We start from the raw sequence: 24,344 nt of genomic DNA on the forward strand, positions 1-24,344 counted from the left end.
AAAGAGATTGGTTTTCCCAAGCATCTGATATCATTTCTGTGTAAACTTGCTTGTCTGAAATCACTTCTGTTTTCTGGTGCACATTAACAGTCTACATCAGCTTCTTGTTATTGTATCTATTTATTTAACATCCAATTTGAAAACGTCTTTATATAACAGATTTCCCTTTCTTTCAGAATGTCATTAAATAATTTTGTAGTAATGGGATACATGTTGAAGTACTTGGGATTCTCTTGATTTCAAAGGTGCTGGCTGATGGATTCCTGATGATTGGGATCGATGGCTCAGAAGCAGCAGACGGATCTGACTGGTTCTGTTACCATGCAACCTCTCCTTCTATTTTCCCTGTGGGTTTCTGTGAAATTAACATGATAGAACTGACTCCACCCAGAGGTATTCCAGCCTGGTATAAACACTCAGTATTTAGCCTTGCTTTGTTTCTGTATGTCATCTGCTTACATTTAACACAGCCCTAATCTTCTTGTTATGTGTGTATTTATACGCAATATGTGTGGGTATGTATTTATAGATAAACTAAAACATTCAAGAGCTTAGGGATATTTGGAAGCTGGGCCTTGGTGGTACATGCTTGAAATCCCAGCACTTGGGAGCAAAGGCTGGAGGATCTCCTGCAAGTTGGAAATCTACCTGCCTATTCTACATAATGAGTACAAGCCAGCACAAGCTGTACAACAACACCCTGTCCCAAGGTTAATACATTAATTAAAGTTAAAACACAGCCTCTGTATTCTAGCCTATTTTAATAAATTACAGTGGAAGTTTTTCCTGAGTCTGTTCATATTACAATGTGTGTCAATATTTATACAGCCTCTAACATAGTGATCTCAAAGCAACATATTCCTGTACATACAAGCTTTTACTTATAAGCCTTTCAAATATTTCTTTTTTGGTTTGGTTTGGTTTTTGGTATGGGTGTTTTACCTGCACCACCTATGGGTCATGTGCCTGGTGCCTCAGGAGGCAAGAAGAGGGAACTCTAGGGACAGACAGACAGGAGCTGCAAGTGCTGGGAAATGAGCCCTCGTCTTCTGAAAGAGCATCTACTCTTTAGTATTTTAAATATTTAATAGCATTTTAAGTGCCTATTAAAAGTCCTCAAGGAAAAGAAGGTTCTCTCTTCAGATTATCATAAGCCTTTTGTTTTTGTTTCTTTGAGACATAGTCTCTGTATTCTTAGCTGGTCTGGAATTTACCATATAGACCAAAGACATTCTCCTACCTCTTCCTCCTAAGTACTGGGATTAAAGGTGCACAACCACGCCCAGCTATCTACCTTTTAAAAGAAAGTCTGTCTTTAACAACTCTCATGGTTTAACCAGTGACTTTCTAATTTCAGTACCTTTGCCTTGGGTTTTTTCTAAGATGGGGCTAAAGCAAAACAAAGATTTGCTAGTTTAGTTTCCTTCAAAAAAGAAAAATAATTCAGAGTATTAAATGTTAGGCTATTCTAAAGCCTGATGTTGCTGGGAAGGGTTTTAGCTCTTAGTAGTAGGAGCACCTTGCCCAGCATCCTGAGGCCCTGGATTAGATCCCCAGTGCAGCCAAAAATAAAAAGTAAAAGACAGTTGGTGTGGTGGCGCAGGCGTTTAATCCCAGCACTCTAGAGTCAGGGGCAAGCGGATCACTGTGAGTTCAAGGCCACCCTGGTCTACAAAGCAAGTCCAGGATAGCCAAGGCTACCCAGAGAAACCCTATCTCAAAAAAAAAAAAAAGAAGAGGAGGAAGAAAGTTAATGCATAGCATATTTGAGAGGTTAGCCTGAGCTTTTTGGGACCCCCAATCTCAAAAATAAAAATGTAAAAATTTTTAAATAAAATAAAAAGAAATTTGTATCACCTAAAATTTGAGATTTCATGTACTGAGTTATCTACATTTTAAGATTCTGCTAATTTTAAATGTACTGTTACCTAAACTAGTTGTATTTTTTAGGTTACACAAAACTTCCTTTTAAATGGTTTGACTACCTCAGGGAAACCGGCTCCATTGCAGCACCAGTAAAACTATTTAATAAGGTAAGTTTAAATGGTGGCATGATCATGACATAAGAATGGAAGTTATTCTTGAGCAAAAGTTCTTTGCCTTATATTAGATTTTCTTAATGAAAATTAACAAAAGCAATATAGTATTTTCTTAGAGAAAGAAGCAAGCTTATAATAAACATTATGTTCTTTTCTTTTCTTTTTTTAATTAGAGTAAGGGAGAATGCTTTGTGCCCAAGACTCGTGTGTGGAGGTCAGAGGATAAATATTTGGAATCAGGGCTCTTTCTACCTTTACATGGATCTGAAATCCATTCAGATCACCAGGCTTGCACCTTTGCACACTGAGCCATTTTGTCAGCCCTAAACTATTTGATCTTTAACCAGGGGGAAATGAGTGCTGTTTCTGACTAGACTTGCTTGTTTGTTTGTTTGTTTGTTTGTTTGTTTTGGATATAGGGTTTCTCTGTATAAGAGCCCTGGCTGTCCTAGACTCACTTTATAGACCAGGTTGGACTTGAGCTCAGAGAGATCCACCTGCCTCAGCCTCCCTAGTGCTGGGAATAAACCAGGGCTGGCTCTGACTAGTTCTTAAATGCCTCCCTGTGGCAATATTAAAGAACCACTGTGAGCTTTGGGAATTTATTTTAGATGTTTTATTTGCTGTCCTTCTGAGCACCAGTATTGATACTTTGTTCTCTCTGTCAGGATGTTCCAAATCATGGATTCCGTGTAGGAATGAAATTAGAAGCTGTAGATCTCATGGAGCCACGTTTAATATGTGTAGCCACAGTTACTCGAATTATTCATCGTCTCTTGAGGATACATTTTGATGGATGGGAAGAAGAGTATGATCAATGGGTAGACTGTGAGTCCCCTGACCTCTATCCTGTAGGGTGGTGTCAGTTAACTGGATATCAACTACAGCCTCCAGCATCACAGTGTAAGTTGTTATACAGAACACACGTCCTTTAATAAGAACAGCTAATTCTCCAGAGGGCTAGCTCGTGTAAATTATTTTGTAAGCTCACAGGACAAAGAATATATCAATGTAAGATACTAGGACTCAACAATTTTACAAAATTGGATCATGTATGCCATAGCAGTGTGAACACCATATCAGTTACATAGTAAATAAAAAGAACCAGAAGTCACCAAATTAAACTACTATGGTTAATTGAACATTACAAGCTGAAAATGCATTTTTCGGGCCTGGAGAGATGGCTCAGCAGTTGAGAACACTGGCAGCTCTTCAGAGGACCCTGGTTCAGTTCCCAGTACACACACACACAGCAGCTCACAACTATCTTTAACTCTAGTCCCAGGGGATATGACATCCTCCCAGACACACATGCAGGCAAAACCCCAATGTACATAAAAATAAATAAATCATTTTTAAAAATAAAAATGCATTACTTACAAACGCTGTGGTAGATACTAGGTTCTTGTCAGGCGGATCACTCTAATGGGTTCTATCTAATAGTGGGGCACGTGGTTTTGGTGGGTTTTGGTTTTTATGATTGGTGTTTTTGTGGGATTTTTGTTGTTGTTGATGATGATATTGTTTTTGGAGACAGGGTTTCTCTGTGTAGTCCTGGCTGTCCTGGACTTGCTTTGTAGACCAGGCTGGCCTCAAACTCACAGTGATCCGCCTACCTCTGCCTCCCGAGTGCTGGGATTAAAGGTGTGTACCACTGCCCATCTGTTATTGTGGTTTTTCAAGACAGTGTTTGTCTGTGTGGCCCTGGCTGTCCTGGAACTCACTCTGTAGACCAGGCTGGCCATGAACTCAAAAGTCTGCCTGCCTCTGCCTCCTAAATGTTGGGATTAATGGCGTGCACCACCACCACCAGCTGAAGCGTATGGTTTTGTAAAACCAAATAAGGGGATGGTGGTACATGCCATTAATCCTAGCAATTGGGAGGTTGAGACAAGTGAATCTTTGTGAGTTCAAGGACAGCCAGGGCTCTGTTACACAGAGGAATCCTGTCTTAAAATACTGAAAAAGAAAGGAAAAAATAAAAATACAATGTGCACTTCTGAAGGATGATGATCTTCATAAAGCTAATTCATCCATTTGTTGTCTAGAATTATAAGCCATTCTCTATTACCAGATTTCCCTTTTATTTTTCAGCATCAAGAGAAAGCCAGTCAGCTTCATCAAAGCAGAAGAAAAAGGCTAAGTCTCAGCAATACAAAGGACATAAGAAAAGTGGGTCACCATGTATTTGCATATACTTTCTAATTGTTAAGCAGTTGAGGTCACAGTATTCTTGCACAGAAAAGTATATCCCTGTGAGAACTGATGCTTGTTCATTATGTACTATGCTTAAAGGTGCAGTATGACATAAAAGGCAAACCTTTCTGATATTAAAAGATACTTTTAATTAACAGGAGAAATAATCAGATATTCTTTATCTGTGGGTTTAAAGCTCACTGATAAAGAATAAACCCTTAGAATGGTTCTTGAAATAATTATAAACTTACTCAAAGGTAATCCCTCTTTTAAAACTTTATTTAATGAAGCCAAAAGCACTGTTTGATGCTTATAGTAACTGTCATTCCTACAAAGAACAGCTCTGTCTAAAATGATAATCCTAATAAATCCACATTTGTTAGGAAGGGGTAGGGAGACAGCTCAGTAGGTAAAATGCAAAGGTTGAGGCCTGATGTGATGGTGCACACCTTTGGTCCCAGCACTCAAAGGGATATCCAGGACATCTTTTTAATCTTGAGGCTGCCTGATCTACAGAGCAAATTCCAGGACAGCCAGAGCTACACAATGATACCCTGTCTCAAACCCAGTAAGGTAGAAAGTGATAGGTCTCCACAGTGAAGAACACACTGCCACGTACATGGGTGTATCACAGATACACACCAGAAGAAAGAGAAAAAAGTCTGAGTTGATATCCAACTAGCAAAGTCAATTTTCTAATGCTTCCTGTAACATTAAATAATGGTGTCATTATTAGCCACAGTAATATATTTTTCACCACCCAGTCTAGCCTCAACTAATGATGACCTGCATGGCATCACCACAAAGTAAGCTTGCCCCCTGCCCTTTCTTCTGTGGGCAAAACCTCCTATAGACCCAGAATTACTCTGCCCATCAGGAGCTTCGTAGTACAACTGTTCACCTACAAGAGTTTAGAGAGCATTGCCAAACCATGCACAGAGTGAGGGCTGCTGATTGGCATGCGCTTAGGGGAAGAACTCACATGTGAATTTGCGTCCCTAAAGTAACTGTAGTTCTCTAAAGAGACTTCAACAAGCTCATTTTAAACTGTCTTACCATTTTGTGTTGGACAAAGATTTGAATAAGGTACTGGGCACAGTGACACTCTCCTGTAATCCCAGCACTCAGGAGGTAGAGGCAGGCAGATCTCTGTAGTTTGGAGGCCAACCTCATCTACAGAGCAAGTCCAGCGTTTCAGAAGTTTCTAAGACATTGAAGTCAAACAGTGGTTTTTAGCCAGGCATGGAGACACATGGCTTTAATCCCAGCATTCAACAGTCAGGAGAAGATCACTTCCGAGTCATTCTCACTTCCATAACAGCTCCAAGGCTTACCTGGGCTACACGAGACCCTGTCTTAAGGGGAGTGGAGGGGGATATACACGTTATATTGCCAGATTTCTGAATTAGCTAGAGATTAACTGTAACTATAGGTGGAACGTGTACCTTAACAATACTGTGACATCATTCTAGTGCCTTGAAATTATTTGGACATAAGAAGGAAAAGAAGTACAAATCCATGGGTCCTTACTAGAAACTCCTGGAACCCAATGGTTTTGTATTGGGAATTGGGAATTTTTCAGAAAAGAAATAAATTTTATGGCATATACTGTGTAACATTCCGTAAACTCTAAGGCATTTTCTGAAGCAAAATATGAATGTTTACAGTAAGTGGACCAAGTAAAGAGAGTATATCAAGTGAGTATAGTTTTATTGCCAAAATCTTAGAAAAATGCCTTTTGAGTGTTGGAGTTGAAGAAATCGAAGTGTAATAAGCAGTAGCTTTACAGTAGTAAGGTACTGTCTGCTTCCTGATGCTTAGGATTTTATCTTTTTTCCCTATTACACAAACTTTTATTACAAATCTTTCTCATGAGGCTAAGTGTGGTAGATCAGGCCTTTAACTCTACTGTTCAGCAGACAGAGACCGGATGGTTGCTTCAAATTCAAGGCCGGCCTGAGCTACAGAGTGAGTTCTAGGCCAACCTAAATTCCAGAGTCACAGCCTGTCTCCAGAGGAAATGAGGGTGCAGAGGGGTGCTGGGAAGCCAGCTCAATTTATAAAGCACTTAGTACATGTCATGAAGACCAGAACTTGATTCCCAGAACCTACATCAAAGAGCACTGTGGTCCATGCTTGTCCTCTCAGTGCTAGAAAGCAGAGATAGGATCCTGCAGGCTCTCCAGCCAACCAGCCTAGCCTAATTGGCAAGTTCCAGAAGTGTGTGAAAGTGGACCTCTAGCCACACATAAATCTTAAGAAACACATATACACAGACAGACACACAAAGAAATCCTTCCCACAAAACCTGTTACAAAATATTAAAGATTTTGAGGTTTAAGAATGTAAGTTGTCTGGGGGCTTGAGTGAGTACTTGCTGCTCTGGAACAGGGCCCAAGTTGGAATCCAACACCCACACTGGTGGTTCATAACTCCCTGTAACTCCAGCTCAGGGGACCCAACAGCCTTTGGCCTCTGAAGACACCCATGTGTGTGTGCATACTGACACACAGGCGCACACACGTACTCACCCATGTGTGTGCATACTGACACACAGGCGCACACACGTACTCACCCATGTGTGTGCATACTGACACACAGGCGCACACACGTACTCACCCATGTGTGTGTGCATACTGACACACAGGCGCACACACGTACTCACCCATGTGTGTGCATACTGACACACAGGCGCACACACGTACTCACCCATGTGTGTGTGCATACTGACACACAGGCGCACACACATACTCACCCATGTGTGTGTGCATACTGACACACAGGCGCACACGTACTCACCCATGTGTGTGTGCATACTGACACACAGGCGCGCACACGTACTCATAAGTCAAATAAAAACCTTAAAGTTACCCATTGCAGGCGTACTTTTGTCCATAGCAGATGAGCATCAAAACGTAGTGTTTGTCTGTAAGTCGGCCAGTAGATGGTTGTGTCCCAGCTCTGCCGTTTGCTCTGTACTCAAGTGGTGGTGGTAGTTGTTGTTGTGCACCAGGATGGGGAGTTGTCTGGTATCGATATGTAGCATGGTGGCCGATAAGCCAAGTTTGTGCTGTGGTGGAAAATAAGAGTACTGTTTGAACAGGAGGACCTTACACATGCTCAGCCTCAAACAACTGTTTTCTCAAGCCATAGTAACTCTGGAGTAGTTTGTAATCTCACCACTTTCAGGAACTACTGTATGTAGGGCTTGGTAGTTTTGCCTGGTATTTTACTTGTAAATGTGCTAAGTCAAGCAGTCACTACACATGACGTTGGCCTGGCATTTGAGAGCTGAATGTGAGCCCACTTAGATTCAGTTTATATGGGTATACTGTTGACTTAGATTTATGCATTTTATTCTGATTATCAGAAGCTTAGCTGGTTATTGAGTTGTTGTACAAGTAGGAGGAAAACAAGCAAAATGTGCATTTATAAAGATGTGAGTATCTTTCTTCTTGCACCCTTATTATTTCACTATGCCTAGTGGTTTAATGTTTGCAAAGCTCAAAGTATATTTTAGTTTGATAAAAGGCATTTTGTGAGTCCTGGGATGTTTAGCTTTGCTTATGAAACTATAACTTAAAAGTGGTATGTGCCTTTAATCCTAGCACGTAGGAGGTAGAAACAGGAGGAAACTTCAAGGTCACTCTCAGCTACCTAGTGAGTTTGAAAGCAAAGAGTCTGTGTGAGACCTTGTCTTGAAAACAAATTAAGTATGAAAGCTGAGCACAGTGGCACACACTTGCAATTCCAGCACTTAGGACATGAGGACAGAATGATTAGGAGTTCAAGTTCCAGCCTTGTCTACATAGTGAGTTCAAAGTCAGCCTGGAGTACCTGACACCCTGCCCTAATAAGATTAAGAACTTTGTAAGCAGTACATAATAAGCTTTGAGTTCTAGGAGTCCTTTTCTGGGTGAGAATTACAATTGCTGTCTGAATGCACTGCTGACAAAAGCTTGTGGGAGCACACTGTATAACAACAAAATTGTGCCACCCGATTAGGACATGTGAAGGTATTTTTGTTTGATTTCTGAAGGGCCATGATTAGGCTTCTGTTGTTAGGGAAACACTGCCTTAAATATGCTGAGACATTCTCTTGGGGGATAGGTGTGCAGATTGCTTTGCATAGTGTGCGTGAGAGTTTGCTGGGTCAAGAAATTAAAGACCTTCTCTTTCTTCTATTGGCTTTTTATCCAATATTCAACCTCAGGTTTCTTGAAGTAAATTAACCCAGCAGTTCTCCACACTAACTACTCTCAAATTCATTTTAAATTTGAGAGTCAAGACCAGGATTATCAGGCCTGAGAGACTAGAAGCAACCTCCCCTCCATCTGCCCCCAGCATGTTCATACGCTGTGCTTGCACTCGTGTGTGCACACAGGCATGCGCACACATGCACACACATATTCGCAGAAGTTAAGCCTTGCACACTCAGTTCTTTTCATTGTCCTATACAAGTCAGTGTCCTTAGTAATACAATGCACTTTTCTTACCACACACTTAAGTCAAAGCTTACTTCAGTCTGACTTGATGTTTAGAGAGGAAGATGCCAGTTGGGAAGAAGCCTGTCAGTTTGTCGAGCCTGCCCATGACAGGTGGGGTGCGGAGGAGCTTCTCTGGGGACGAAGAGTTGACTCCTCCTCCATATCGAACCCTGCCAGCACAGACAGCACTGGAGGCCTTCCCACCTCCCAGCACTAGCCGAGAGTTCAGGCCCAGCCTCAAAACAGGTAACTAGTCACAGCAGCACCACAGGTACTACAGAGGGTCAGGTGCTGGGCAGGGTGGTGGGAGACAAAGCATGGTCTGGCATGACAAGTGCTGACTCATCCAAGTTTTTCTTTTTCTTTTTTTTTAACTAAGAATACTCATTTTCACTGGTTCTTGGCAGCCATCTCACTAAGATGGGCCATCAGGAAAGGAGTTTTGTTATTACGGAGCATCTGGGAAAGCTGTCGTTTTAGTTTTGGGGATTATGAGGCAATATATTCTTTGATTGGAATGGCTGAGCCCATTACATTGTAGACATCCATGTGACTTGACTTAAGGGAGAGAGAGATGCTGAAGAACTCATCTGATAATCAGACCTAAAAGTGAGACTTTGTTCATGGCATCCCATGATGGGTCATTTGTGGAAAATGTGTGTTGAGTTCAAGTAATTTTGGGTTTGGTAACAACATTTGCCATAATCTTAGCCAAATATCATCACAGATTTGAAAACACATTACATATTTATCATGGTGTTAAATTAGATTGAAGTTTATTTTCATAATTCTGTGTTTCATTATGCATCGTGTGTAGGTGACTTTTCTTGGTGTTTAGTTGGTTAGACTTGGGTGGCAGAGTCAAGGAAGAGTGCTCAAGGTGTTGGCCCTTGTACCTTGCTAAGAAGGAAGCTTGCTTCAGATGAGAGTCCTGATGTTGTCACGTCAGAACAGCGTGCCTGTTTGATTACCACAGCTTAAGGGCTGCTTTTCAACCGACTTGCTCTAGCTAGCTGATCAGCATTTCCTGAGTGCTTTTGTAGTTTGGAAACCTAAGTGGAACTTAAGTACCTTGTTGTTTCCTTCTTTTCGGTTTTCCAGGATGTTTGTACCTGACATCATCAGCCCTTTTTTAAAACTCCATTTAAGGATGAGCACCTTTGCTCTCACAGCCCTGACAGTGTGTGTGGTCATCTTGAACTTTCCACCAGGCCGTTTTCTTATGATCATTCTGATAACCATACATCAAGGGGAAATTTCCATGTTTTATTTTATACGAAAGGCAGATTAGGACTACAAATCCAAGTTTCAGCTGCTATGGCCAGGTATGGTGATGAAACCCAGCAGGAAGATCAGGAGTTGCAGGCAGCCGCCTGAGAGACCCTGTGTCAGGAAAACCAACAGTACTAGCTACTCTTTTAATGTATCAACCTCTAAGAACTGAGAGCACTCCAGTTCATTGCTAACTTTTCTCTTTTCATACGCACTACTTGTGAATGAAACAGCATCTTGCGCTTTTTAAATTTATATTAAGTTTTCAGAGCATTTTCTTTAAACAGACTAATTTTGGAAGTATATTTCATGTTTTGTTTGAGGTTCTAGTTCATGTAAACTGAACTAGACGTGTGAGATGCTAGACGGAAAAACTCCTGACTTCCTTGTTTCTCAAGTGCCTGTGGTGTCTTCTGAGCTCTGGGTGTGTCCTGTGGGCTGTGGCATGAGATGCTCAGTGAAATGCTTTGGGAACTCTACTACTGCCTTCATGCCTGAAAGCCATGGTTGGATTGACTGTTTGGAGAATTTGTTATTATTGGCTTTGTTCCTACTAAGATGTCACTTCCGTTTGTTTCTCTTGTGAAGTTTTCATGCTTAGTGTCACTAAAGTAATTCCTTATAAAAGCAGAGCTTAGAAGGTGCATTGGTGTAGAATGTAACATTGAGCCTTGATCTGTTACATTCATCTATTATTTGTTGAGAATAAAGGCTAGGAAGAAAGGGTGATACCAGACAGACTATATTTTAGTTTCTATGAAAAATGAAAGTTTGCATTAAAACATTTCATGCCTGAGTGAATGTTTCACCTTTATCTTGAGTGATTTTTTTTAAGTACATCATTTCCATATTTTAACATGACTTCTTTAGATACTTGTTTTGAGTACAACTGCATACATCTTTAGGATGTGCTTTAGAACCTCAGCTTATCTTTCTTACATAAAAATACATCCATTTGAGTGAAACATCTTTGATCTTGAAGCATGGTGATTGCCATTCATTTAGCCATCTAATCATCGTAGAACAAGATAACATTCAACCTTTTATTGTGGGTACTGCACCTTTAATGAAATGTGGGGTTTGGTCCATGTTTATCCTTGTGATAGTGCAAAAATGTCCTTAGTATACTTACTGCATGTTGGTTAGATCTGAAGGATGGCTATTGCATATTTGCCGCTGTTTGTTAGAAGACATTTGTTAAGCCAAGGAAGAACTATACCAGTGCATGTGCTTTGCCTCTCAACAGTGTGTTGTTTCTTCTGCTCTCACTATACCCAGTATATTCACTTTTTTGTCTTTGGGCTATTGAGTTTTCAACATCGATGCTAAAACATGAATCAAAGTAAGATGAATTGCCATCTCTCAAAATATTACTTATTAAAATTAGTAAATATAGCCGGGCGGTGGTGGCACACGCCTTTAATCCCAGCACTTGGGAGGCAGAGGCAGGTGGATCGCTGTGAGTTCAAGGCCAGCCTGGTCTACACAGCAAGTCCAGGACAGCCAAGGCTACACAGAGAAACCCTGTCTCAGGGTAGGGGGTATAGAAATTAGTAAATAAGATGTCGGAAGTTCTGGTTGAGCATTCAGGAGTCAGATCTTTGTGAGATCAAGGCTAGCTTAATCTATCTAAATAACAAGCTCTGGACCAACAGAGCTACAAACTGAGACCCTGTCTCAAAAACAGATAGCCTGAGACTAGATTTTCTATTGTTTGTTAGTCTTATTATATAGTATGTAGTCTGTGTTGGCCTCCAACTCAAGTTCCTCTTGCTTCAGCCTCCAAACTGCTGGGACTATAGGTGTGAGCCAACATGCTTGGACTGGGAGAGGAGTCGTTGATTTTTAAAGAAATCTTCATAACTACAATCAGTACATAGAGACTGGAAGTGTAGCCCAGCAGTGGAGTGCTGACATAGCATCCGCAAACTAAATTCGGTCCTCAGCACCATGGAAAAAAAAGTAAAAATAATGCTGGCATGATGGTGTTACGCACCTGTAATTTTACTACTTGTAAGGCTAAGCAGGAAGATCACATGCTAGGCATCCTAGGAAAGACCCTGTCTTACTTAGACTTTAAAAGGGTATAGCTCAGGCCGGGTGTGGTCGCGTATGCCTTAAACCCCAGCACTCGGGAGGCAGAGGCAGGCCAATAGCTGTGAGTTCGAGGCCAAGTGAGTTCAGGACAGCCAAGGCTACATAGAGAAACCCTGTTTTGAAAAAAAGAACAAAAAACAAAACAAAAAAAGCTATAGCTCAGGGGTAGAGCATTTGCTTGGTATGCCAAGGCCCTGGGGGTAGACGGAAGGAGGGAAATAAAGTGACGGTTTCAGGGGTTTGTATTCCACATACAGCCCCCTTTCATACATTTGTGTGTTCCAAAGCCCCACCTTGGATGCCTCAAACCATAGATGGTACTAAAAGCTACGTGTATGTGTGTGTGTACATATATATATTATACGATCTGTGTATGTACACAAACACACACACACACACTCCCAGCCCTCTGGATGTAGAAGTAGAAGGATCACAAATTCAAGGCCATCTACATAGGTAGACTCTGTCGTGTTGAATATTATACCTCAGAATGTACAAGAAATAAATTCATTTCTGTAGGCATGGACATAAAAGTGAATATTTAATCCCAAGAAAAAAACCCAGTTGTTTTAGCTGAATTCATGAACCCTGCTATTTGAACATTCTATTGGAGATTATCCACTGTGCGGTGTCGAGCTGTAGCATTGTTCCTTTTCTAAATATTCCTTAATTGACAGTATACTTTAATATTTAACATTAGGATTGAGAGGTGTAGCCCAGTGGTAAAGTACTTGCCTAGCATACACAAAGCCCAAGAACCACACACCAATAAAGTTAATATTTTTCAGGACTTTGTTATCATTGTCATCTGTTTTACAGTGCTGGGGGTCAGGTCCATCACCTCACCCATGCTAGGCAAGCATTCTACCCTTGAGTTCCACCTCGACTTCCATGGTTTCATCTTTATAGGTATTGAAGAAATGACGTCGTCTTAGCTGTAAAGTTGATAGAACGTGAAGATGAACAAGCAGGGCATTCCAGAAGACTTGGTAACAGCCGTGCATTTCTGTCTGTCTCATACAGTGACCACGCCGCAGCTAAAGGAGGAGCTGCTAGATGGAGAGGATTATAGCTTCCTTCAAGGAGCATCTGACCAAGAGAGCAATGGCTCTGCCACCGTCTACATCAAACAGGAGCCATGAGGTGGCTCAGAAACTAAGGGTGGGAGGGGCTGTTTACAGGACTGACTTGTAGTCGTCTGGCTGCATAGCAGGCTATTCTACTGGGACATTTTGCTAAACACAGAAAAGTTCAGTTCCAGATTTTTCAGGTGGGGGGAAACTATTTTGGTGGGGGGGCAATTTTTCAATTTATAAAGATGGACGATTTTTGTGTTGTCTTTGAAGCTTTTGAAAGAATTTTGTAATATTTTCCAAGTTTGGATTTATGTGCATTGTTAACAAGAACTGAAATTCTAACTTTTTTGGTAAGATAAAAGTTTAGGTAGCAGGACTGAAGGAGATGATTAAGAAGGATATAGTTGTAAATGCAAATGAACTGTCATTACAAATGAACCTTCTTGGTACCTGTTGGGAGATTTTTGGATTTTAGAGTTAGGCCAGTCACATCTCCAGCTTCTTTTGCTGTGGAAATATGCAACTGAACCCCTCACAGAGGGCTCATCACCATGTAGATCACGGAAGGGGTCATTAATTGTGCTCGCTGACATTTTATTGCAGCCCATTTAAATGTTTGTACAGAAATGTTTTCATTCTGCTAAAATGTATTTGGAGTTGTATATGAAACTAGGAGAACTCTGGGTACTTTTATATGCTCTCCTTCAAGTAAGAATGATTAAAGTTTTTCTAACACTAAAGTGTTAAACTGGAATGGTTAACAAGACAGACAGGATTTCAGTCTACAGAAGGGGTTGGGGAAAATGAGTTCATTTTCCTAAGTTTATTCTGTTTTCCTTGCTAGTGAACATCCCACAAAAGGGAATTTGTATCAGACCTCTGCCATTTCCCTCCATCTGTGAGAGAGCAACCACACCTGAAAACAGATGTTCTGTATTACCAAGAAAATCAAATGAAAATTTTGCTAATGAAAATAAGTGATTTCAGAATCATTCCAGCTCCACTTTTAACTGTCCTGGATTTGTTAGAAACTGATTTGAAAGTAAACTTAGTTTTCTTTAAATTCCATATATATACACACGTACATACATTATGAATTGTCTTTAATTGTAGTCAGAATTTATTTTAACAGTAACTGATTTGGACCATTTTAAACATTCCCTATTTTCAAATTCATACAGCTTCCTTTAGGAGATAGGATTTAAAAGGGTGAATTGGTGAAAGGTTTGCTCTGCGTTTTCTAACCTTCTCCCAAGTTGTGACTGAAGGAGAGAGCTCTAGCATCTACCAGTGAGGTTCATAAACTAAACTCTCAGGAATTCATTGCACCTGTTCTAGAAGTGCTTCTGGGTCTGAGCCTGGCCTCTTCAGAGTGGTAATACTGCCCATCTCCTCTGGAAAGTAGGCAGGGCTGGTGAGAGGTTAATGAAGATGATTAACTCTGCAGCCCTTCAGCCTACAGAATGCTTTAAAAAAGAAAAAAAAAAAAGCTAATGGAAAACCCCAGGAGACATTTTTGGTAGGAATTTTGTTTGACTTTTAAATGCATAGAACATTAAAAACCAGCAGTTTATTTTCTAAAATATTGCTCTACTTTTGAGAATAATAACATTGGTAATATGCACAGGTTTACCTCATTCTATGCAAGAGGGATTAATAACATAAGGTTTTGTAGTAGCTACTGGAAGTAAAATGTGTTACTTTTTAATGTAAAAATGTACGGAATTGCATGTCACCATTTCTTAATACTGACTCTGGGGGCTAAATGCAAATCACATCAATGCAAGTTGATTCTCTTGTCAAATATATGTGAATTCAACTGTAAGATTACTGGATATTTATCTTAAGCAACATTGCTGAGAGGGACCTACTGTAAATGTGGCATCCTCACACTTCCCAACTCTTTACTTTGAAGGATCTTCCCAGAAGCTTAAAGCCTAGAAGAGGTCCAGCGCAAAGGTCAGAGCAGTCTTCCTTCTCAGGCTCTGCAGATTAGCCCAGGACTGGGCTGCCATGCATGGTACCAGCACAAGAAGCCTGTGATGGGGGTGCTCTCACACCTTGTGTGTAGGAGCTCTCTGGGGAACTAACTGTAAGCCAGGAAGGATGTGATTTCAAGCCAGCCAGTCCTGGTAATTAGTTCTGTGAAATGCTCATTTGTAGCCAGGTTTTACAAGCTTCCAATTTTACACCAAAACCAGGCTTGGCGTGTTTAGGATTTCCCACCTACATTCGTAGTGTTTGTGTTCAATAATAGTGAAGGGTTGGTGAAGGCTCATTAAGAGTCTGAACGTCAACCCTGAGCCCTCTTTGTTAAGACCCTCACTCCTGCTGCTAACACAGTTAACCAGAGGAGGCCTCCATCCTAGCCATGCTTCCTGTCCACGTCATGCAACTCAGCTCAACGTGTACTGCTGACCTTGGGTTTGTTTTTGTTTTCCTGTTAGGAGCCTGGGAACTTTTAGTAGTTTAAACTGTTTAACCTTTTCCTTGCTGTGTATGAGGAAAGCTAAAGCTGTTATCAACTTCTTAATCTGCGGATACTAACACGGGTTTTCAGTGTTTGTTTGTTTTTATTATTTTGTGATGTGAATACCCTCACCCATCAATATTTGTATTATGGTGCTATATATTTGGTAATGATCCTTTAATATTGGGGAGGGATTTTTAAAATACTGTGATTAAACTGGGTATCTTCCTTTGATTTTCATATTTTAAATAAAGCCACAGTCATTTATTAAAAAAAAAAAAAAATGCATCTGTCCCTGGGCAGACCTTTCAAGGACAGAAGCCAAAGTAAAGTACATAAGGTTTTTACATCATTTCTGTGTGCATTTGATATATAGATCAATATCTGGACAAATTTAATCTTTTATTTTCTGGTAACTTGTGATCATTGAGAAAGTGTTTGAAGCTTTCTCATGGAATGTATATAATGGCGTGAAAAATTCCTTCAGAGAAATTTATGTTCCTTTCATTTTTACCAGAATGCAAATTTTCAGCATGGATGTGAAAAGCATTAAAATTATAACTTTGTGTACAAGATGAAAATAATTCACTAAATTTGCCCTTTTTTACACAAAATAAAATGTTAAAGTTAAGCTTTACTTTATCCATTTTTTTTTTCAGCATTTTATTAGGTGGATGTGACATGGCACGTATGTGGAAGTCAGGCAGTTTGTAGAAATGAGTTTTTTCTTCCCCGTGGGGGTCCTGGGGTGGAGCTCAGGTTGTGAGATTCAGCAGCAGCCCTTTCTTTCCTTCATTCCATTCATTCATCAAAAACACAACTTTGAGGAGCTGGTTCTTTCCTTTCACTGTGGGACGGAGAACTGGACTAACTACTCAGGCGTTCATATACTCTTACCTCTCCCTGAGGCAACGTTCAGTTAAGGCAGCTAGACAACAGGTGGTAGAGAGTGGCTGGGTGCTTAGGTGACCCCCTCCCCGCCCCTCCACGAGGGGTGTAAGCAGGCTGCAGTCTAGGATAATCCTTTTCCAAGAGGGCACAGCTTAACTCCCCAAGAGAGCAGTTACTCGGCTTAAGGAAGTCACAATGGGAAGTAAAGCAGGAGCGGGCACTGAGGAAAGACTGTCCAGCGGGGACAGAGGGGCTCCGGGAAAGCCGCATTTGAGCCGAGATTTCACGGCTAGGCAGGAACAGGACCACAATGCAGAACAGAGACAAAGGTAAGTGTGTGGCGTTTGTGGAGAAATAGTCACTTTGTCTAGAACATTGTACTTTTGGGCCCATGCTCAGTGGGTGACTGTGTTTGCGTCAAGTGCTGGGGATGGCTCCAGCCAGGGGCCCCAGGCACACTAGAGCTATGTCCTCATTCCCACTTGAACACTCAACACCACATATGTGGAGTCGTCCCCACACCAAGCAGAACCCCAGTAGACATCATCTGGATCTAATTCAGATCAGTTTGGATAAAGAGGGAGGCAGCTGCACCTGTAAGGTGGCATTAGACCGCTCGCAACTTGCCAGAATTCAGGGCGAGCAATTTAGTGAACCCTGTTGATAAAAAGAGGAAGGGTTCCCTCTTTGATCCTTCATTCCAATGGCATCCTTTTAATTGTCTGTAGACCTTCTAATCAACAGACATAAATCTGACCAATTCGACTTTGTTACTAAGTTTTCACGCACCCATCTCTATTAGCTAATGCCATTTGGGATGCTTATTTCCTTAAACATCCAGACTCTTTCCCCCTGCTACCCTTCCCTTGTGTCTTGATCTCCTAGCTCCTCTCTGTGAAGATCAGGGGATTCTTCCCAAGAAACAGCCTGGGAACAAAACACTTCTGACAGTTCTAGCAGATGAGCACAGGACACTGCACCCAGTTCCAAAGTCTTTATTGTCTTAGAAAAGAGGATCCATCCGCTCAGTGGGATGAAGAGCTGTGTCCGGGGACCAGTAACGCTGAGAAGGGCCCTCCGTCGACCCACCTCTACTCATACACCCAGTCATGGGCACAAGACTTGTAGTCAACCAGTTCTTCAGGCTTAAACCACAGACCGATCTCTTTCTCAGCGCTTTCCACCGAATCGCTGCCATGAATGATGTTCCTAAGAAAGGAAGCTCATTTATTGCGGGGTTGGGTTTGGTTTTTCGAGACAGGGTTTTTTCTCTGTATAACAGCTCTGGCTGTCCTGGAACTCGCTGTGTAGACCAGGCTGGACTCAAACCTCGCTGAGATCCACCTGCCTCTGCCTCCCCAAGTGCTGGAATTACAGGCGTGCCACCACCGCACGGCACAACACATAAATTGAAGTTAAAAAAATTTTTTTTTAATCCATTAGATGGGTCGACCGGAGAGACTGCTCAAGGGTTAGGAGCGCTTGTGGCTCTTGCACAGGACCCGGGTTTGGGACCACGTGGTGGCTCCCAGCCATGTAGAACCCCAGTTCCTGAGCATCTGATAACCTCTACAGACCAGGCACACCATACATGCAGACAGACACTCTGAAAACCTTTAAAAACCATACCAAAAAAGCACAAAGCTAAACACGCTCGAGTAAAAGGAGCTTAGCTCAACTTGTAAGTTTTGCCTGGCAGTGGTGACTTATGCCTTCAGCACTCGGGAGGCAGAGGCAAGGTGGGTCGCTGTGAGTTCGAGGCCAGCCTGGTCTACAAAGCAAGTCTAGACTAGCCAAGGCTACACAGAGAGACCCTATCTGGGGAAAAAAACAAGAAGAAAAACTTGCAAGTTTTCCCTTCAAGAGTATTTATGACTCAAGATTGCTACTACTTTTTTAAAAAATAAAATTTCCTTCTCAATTTTTTGAAAAACAAAAGTGAGCAAGCCTCCAAAAACCAGACAAGAGCCAATCATGCTTCTTTTGCAGTGCAAGGGCTAGTTTTAAATTTCCTGTGTAGCTAAAACTGACCTAGAATTTTCTGATCCTCCTGCTCCACTTCCCAAATGCTGGGCTAACAGTATTTGCAGCCCTGTCTGGTTTGGTTTTGTTTGTTGTTTGGGAGAAGAGGGAGGTTCTCTTTCTCTCTTTTTTTTTTTTTTAAAGATTTATTTTAATATAGATGAGTACTCTGTCTGCATGTATACCTGTATGCCAGAGGGCATCAGATCCCAGTATAGATGGTTGTGAGCCACCATGTGGTTGCTGGGAATTGAACTCAGGACCTCTGGAAGAGCAGACAGTGCTCTTAACCTCTGAGCCATCTCTCCAGCCCAAGTTTCTTTTTGAGACAAGGTTTTTGTATACCCCTGGGTGTCCTGTAATTCCCTAAGTAGGCCAGGCAGGCTAGCCTCAAACTCAGAGGTACCTGGGATGTGCTGGGATTAAAGGCATACACCACCACCACCTAGAAGAATTTCTAGGGGTTGCTGTTATATTTTTTCCTTTGGTTTGGTTTTTCAAGATAGTTCTGCCAGGTGTGGTGACGCATGCCTTTAATCCCAGCACTCGGGAGTCAAGAGGCAGGCAGATCTCTGGGTTCCAGGCCAGCCTGGTCTACAAAGTGAGTCCAGGACAGCCAAGACTACATAGGAAAACCCTGCCTCAAAGAAACAAAACAGAGCAAAACAAGATAGTTCTCACTGTGTAGCTCTGACTGTCCAGAAACTCACTACATACCTGCCTCTGCCTTTCAAATGCTGAGATTAAGGATGTGAGTCACCATGCCTGGCATGCATTTTCTTTTTCTTTTTTCTTTTTTTTTTAAGATTAATTTATTACGTATACAGTGCTCTGCCTGTCAGTACAGCTGCAGACCAGAAGAGGGCACCAGACCTCATTATAGATGGGTGTGAGCCATCATGTGGTTGCTGGGAATTAACTCAGTACCTCTGGAGGAGCCATCAGTCCTCTTAACCTCTGAGCCATCTCTCCAGTCCCAGGCTTGCATTCTCTTAAAAGTGATTTGCAAACCAAACCATGCCATCTATGCTTATTAGTAATAATCCCCTTATTCCATTTGAATCTACAAAGTTTGAGTACAAATTATGGCTGAGGGAATCCAGACTTAGGTATCACATCCATACATATAATACCAAATCTGGTGGGGTTAAAACCCTGTTTCCCACACACAAACTATCACATGCAGCAGCTCTCTGTACAGTAGTCAATTACCTTTTTTGTTCGTTTGCTTCTTTGTTTTGTTCTTTTAAGACAGGGTTTCTCTGTGTAGCCCTGACTGTCTTAGAATTCACTCTGCAACCAGGCTGGCCTCAAACTCAAGAGATCCGCCTGCCTCTGCCTCCTGAGTGCTGGGACTAAAGCCATGTGCACCACCACCCAACTCAATTACAATTTTTAACTTCCACCTTATATTAAGCTCACATTTTTCTAAGCTTGGGATATATCCAAAATGTTGTATACTCCACTTAGTGTTAAAAGTTTATTATTCTGTCTCTGTCTATGCCTCTCCTGTGTCTGTCTCTCTCTGTCTCTGTGTGTGTGTGTGTGTGTGTGTGTGTGTGTGTGTGTCCATCTCTCCCTCCCCCCTATGCACGCACTCACGCACGCACACACAGACTTACCTGCCAACTTGAATGCAGAAATCCCCCCGAATGGTGCCTGGCTTAGAGTCAGCTGGATTGGTCTCTCCCAGCATCACTCGGCCTGTTTTCACCACATTGAGCCCCTCCCAGACCTTGATAGGAGAAAAGACAATTTCTGAGACAGACCCAGTCAGGACAATCACTCCTAACTACTCATTAATCAGTAAGATCCATTTATGGAATTGTGGTCAGATAAGCCCTGCAGAGAACACAGGAGCCCACCCCCCACCCCCCGTGGTTTAAATTCACTTCACAAGTAGGATATAAAAGACTACTCACCAAAGAGAGAGAAAGAGAGAGAGAGAGAGAGAGAGAGAGAGAGGACAAAGTCTAGGGAGAGATCAGGGATCAGAGGGAAGGGCCTCAGGGCCTACTAGGAAGGTAAGAGATGGCAAGGGTTAACTATAAAAGGGAAGTCTAGGACAAGCACTCTAAGCCTTTTCCCTGCCCTCCACCATCATCACCATGGCAACTACAGCTGCGGTTCAGGTCCAGAGAACTGTGCACCTCCTGTTATACACTTAGAAATACTTTTCTGAGCCTAGGATACATTGTGGTCTGTGGTTCTTTGAAAGCAGACTAGTCCTACAGAGATCTGCCTTAAGCTCTTCACTCGGTGTGTGTACGCACACGCACATGGCAGAGTACCGGGGCCAGTGGAGGCCAGAGGCACCAGATCCCTGGGCAAGTGGTGTGAGCCAGCTTGGGTGAGTGCTGAGAACCTAACTCCTGTGCTTTTCTTTTTTTTTTTAAGATTTAGTTATTGTATATGAGTGCTTTGTCTGCAGAGAAGAGCATCAGATAACATTATAGATGGTTGGGAGCCACCATGTGGTTGTTAGGAATTGAACTCAGGACCTCTGGAAGAGCAGGCGGTGCCCTTAACCACTGAGCCATTTCTCTAGTCCACTCCTGTGCTTTTCACAAGCAGCCTGTGTCTTACTACTGAGCTCTCTCCAGCCCACTGATTTCCTTTCCTTTCCCCTCCTGAACTAACACCTGCCTGTCTATAATCCCAGTTCTAAAGAGGAAGAAAGATTGGAGTAAAAGCTAGTTCCAACAGAGAAAGGACAGACTTAATTCCCCTGTTAGTCCCTCATAAGCACTCACCATGGCCAGCACAGGCCCTGAGTTCATGTACTTCACCAGCCCTGGGAAGAAAGGACGGTCCTTCAGGTCAATGTAGTGCTGTTTCAGGTGCTCTTCAGAAGCCTGGCGGACAGAGCAACCCATCAGGACAGACTGCAAAGGCTTAAACATGGCTGATCCCACCCTGGCGGGAAGGGGACTCAGGTTTTCCAACACGGCAGATTCTTAATTCCAACTTTGGCATTCACAAGGATCCACACCATGAAACTGACACCATTGTGACAAAGAAAAAACCTATAGCTGGGCGTAGTGGTGCATGCCTTTAATCCCAGCACTCGGGAGGCAGAGGTAGGTGGATCTCTGTGAGTTCGAGGCCAGCCTGGTCTACAGAGTGAGTCTAGGCCAGCCAAGGTTACATAGAGAAACACTGTCTCCAAAACAAACAAAAAAGAAAAAACCTATACTTCCCATGAAGACCACCCCTGAGCTGGGACTGTAGCTCGGTGGTGGAATGCTTGCCTAGCATGTCAGAGGCCTTATGTTCAGTCTCCAGCACCAGTTTTTAAAAGGAGGATGGCTCCCTGAGGAAACATGCCAGGATCAAGTACAGGGCATGCAGATCCGAATCCGAACCCTCAGAACCTCCCACCCAGAGGTGATGACAGATGGCCTGGAAGCTCATTGGCCAGCTAGCCTGGAGTATGAGGTAATGTACAAGAGACCATGTCAAGGTGGAAGGACTAATTCACATAAATGCCAAGCACAAAACAAAGAGCAAGTGTTTACACGATAACTGAGCATAATAGCTCATGCCTGGAATCCCAGCACTGAGGAGACAGAGACGGAGGAATCACAAGTTCAAGGCCAGCCTGGGATAGACACCTTATCTTAAAAAATAAAAAACTCAGTCAGGCTGGGGTGGTAGTGACAACATGTCTTTAGTCCCAGCCAGAGGACAGCCAGGGCTACACTGACAAGGCTCTCTTGTCAGTGATGTTAAGGATTTCTAGCACTGAACAAGGGATTTGAGGCAAGATTTAGAAAGTGCAATGTTGGCTGAAACTGTCCCCCTGGTCAATTGAATCTTTTAAACATTTCAGATAACAAACTTTTAGGATGTTTGTGTCTGGGTGTTCTGCCTGCATTTGTGCCCGGTGCCCTGAAAGCCAGAAGACAGCAAGTCCGTTGGGATTGAACTTAAAGATGGTGGTGAGCCACAGTAGAGTACTGGGAACCAAACCCATAGCCTCAGCAACAAACACTTCTCTCCCCAACCCCAAGAACATCTTTTTGTTTTGTTTTGATTCTGAGACAGGGTCTGTGTAGCCCTCGTTGGCCAGGAACTTGCTATGTAGACTAGGCTGGCCTCAAACTGGGAGATCTGCCTGCCTCTGCCTCCTGAGTCTTCCCTGGCTTTTTGGTTTTTTGTAGTTGTTCCTCAATAATTGTGTTTAGGGCTGTTTTGTCTGCATGTATATCTGCATCCTGTGCACGCCTCGAGCCCAGAGGCCGGAAGAGGGTATTGGATCCCCCAAGACTGGAGTTTCAGTTCTGAGCTGCCTTGTGTGTGACGGGAATTGAACTGGTAACTGGGCCTTCTCTCCAGTCCCAAGAACAAAAATGATGCCCTTTGTTAAAACTCAGTGGATACTTAACTTTAACCTTTTTTCTTTAGACTGGCTCTCATGGTGGCCTCCAGGTATAGCCAGTGATGACCCTGAACGTCTGTGATCCTCGACCTCCACCTTCCAAGTGCTAAGATTACAGTGTGCCACCATACCCTACTGCTCATGAGGGGCTGGGGACCCCCCCCCTCAGGACCCTTACACAATGAACTACCGCACAACATGGAAAATGGTTACTATCCTGTGGCCAAGGAGGTATGCAGCCTTAACTCTTGGCAATCTCAGAAGCTTCGGCTAAAGCACAAAAGGATTGCAAGACACCCCCCCCCCCCAACCCTGTACAGTGTGGGTTCCAGTCTCTCTCCACTCCTTGCTGCCCCAGGAGAAACACAAGTCGAGTGGAGGCCCTTTGCGAGCCGGACAGGACCTGGCCAGGACCAGGAAGCACAGCCGGAGGTAATCCAGGCCTGGCCACCTGCACCAGTCACGTTACCACAGTTTAACCTTCCCAGGGCTGTTTGTCCTCCTCGGACCTGGGAAGGGGGCCAGCAAGTCACCAACGTCTGGTGAGGGGCGGAGGTCAAAATGAGTCTTCTCCAGGGAGCGAAACCAACCAAGAGGACTGACCCCGACTCCAAATGGCGACGTGGACAAACCACTAGCGGGACGGCAAAACTCCCGAGGCCCAAGCAGCAGAGGGGTAGGGAGCGAGGGTCACATTACCCGAAGGAACTTCATGGCCACCAGACGGAACCCCTTCTGCTCGAAGCGCTTGATGATCTCGCCCATCAGGCCGCGCTGCACGCCATCTGGCTTGATGGCGATGAAGGTACGCTCGAGGTTGGCCATAGTCCTGTGGGGGCAAGAAGTCCAGTCGATGAGGCCCGGGCGACCCAAGCAGGCCCAGGAAGCCACGTGGGCTCCCTCCACCGCCGCCGCCGCCGCCGCAGCGGAGGACACGTGGCTTTCCAGCTGCTTCAGCCCCACCCGGGAGACCCAGGAAGGGGACCGCGGGAGCCTGGGGTGGGGTGATGTTGGGGTGGAGAGTGCATCCCAGCCTTACCGAAAGTCTGCAGGTCGGCTGGAGTCGGCGGTGAGCGACGGGAGAGACTGGAGCGACCACCAAGCAGCGCCGGGTAGGGAAGGAGGGACGTGGGGCGGGACGCGGGACGCCACACCCCGGAGGACCCGCTGCCCAACCCGGGACGCTCAGCTTGCTGGTCGGCCAGTCGTCTCTGTCCCCGCCCAGCGACCCGCGGTGCACGCCCTCTCCTTGCAGGGCTACCGAGGGTTGGGAGGCAGGAAGTGATTTGTTCCCCACCCAAGTCCTCAGGCACTTTGCTGCTATAGGCTCCAACACCGGGGCCCTGGTCCTGATTTCTTCAATCCAAGAGATGCCTGCGTTCACTTTTCCCCTGGGGCACCGGCGCTCAGCTG

At 43.5% G+C, this 24,344-nt stretch overlaps 2 protein-coding genes across 18 annotated transcripts in view; one reads left to right on the forward strand and one right to left on the reverse strand.

The window, feature by feature from the left end:
* The window catches only part of MBTD1 (mbt domain containing 1), a 62,312-nt gene extending 46,056 nt beyond the window's left edge, over window positions 1-16,256 (forward strand). For 11 of the 17 annotated variants that reach the window (XM_084803338.1, XM_084803326.1, XM_084803339.1 and 8 more), the window contains 6 exons: window positions 246-393; window positions 1,951-2,033; window positions 2,708-2,942; window positions 4,134-4,211; window positions 8,777-8,968; window positions 13,115-16,256. In XM_084803338.1, the coding sequence (XP_084659464.1) occupies window positions 246-393; window positions 1,951-2,033; window positions 2,708-2,942; window positions 4,134-4,211; window positions 8,777-8,968; window positions 13,115-13,233 (855 nt within the window). In that variant the 3' untranslated portion in view covers window positions 13,234-16,256. Of the gene's footprint in view, window positions 1-245; window positions 394-1,950; window positions 2,034-2,707; window positions 2,943-4,133; window positions 4,212-8,776; window positions 8,969-13,000 lie in introns of all 17 variants that reach the window. The other 6 variants (XM_084803330.1, XM_084803332.1, XM_084803331.1 and 3 more) reach the window with 3 other exon arrangements.
* A 1,251-nt stretch (window positions 16,257-17,507) lies between these two features.
* LOC311609893 (nucleoside diphosphate kinase B) lies at window positions 17,508-24,117 on the reverse strand. Its single transcript, XM_084803347.1, has 5 exons — window positions 23,971-24,117; window positions 23,631-23,760; window positions 21,304-21,405; window positions 20,173-20,285; window positions 17,508-17,737 (listed from the first exon to the last, which is right to left on the reverse strand). Exons 2-5 carry the CDS (start codon window positions 23,754-23,756, stop codon window positions 17,620-17,622), a joined length of 459 nt encoding a protein of 152 aa, XP_084659473.1. The 5' UTR covers window positions 23,757-23,760; window positions 23,971-24,117; the 3' UTR covers window positions 17,508-17,619.
* Window positions 24,118-24,344: the final 227 nt, after the last annotated feature.

This window comes from Acomys minous, assembly GCF_964271855.1.
Source record: "Acomys minous genome assembly, chromosome: 12".
NCBI classification, from domain to species: domain Eukaryota; kingdom Metazoa; phylum Chordata; class Mammalia; order Rodentia; family Muridae; genus Acomys; species Acomys minous.

Coding starts and splice junctions, on each gene's coding strand:
- LOC311609893 (XM_084803347.1), bottom strand. CDS start 23,756: ATGGCCAACCTCGAGCGTACCTTCATCGCCATCAAGCCAGATGGCGTG. Junction 20,286..21,303: donor CAGGGCCTGTGCTGGCCATG/GTGAGTGCTTAT, acceptor TCTCCTATCAAG/GTCTGGGAGGGGCTCAATGT. Junction 17,738..20,172: donor TTCTGCATTCAAGTTGGCAG/GTAAGTCTGTGT, acceptor TTCCTTTCTTAG/GAACATCATTCATGGCAGCG.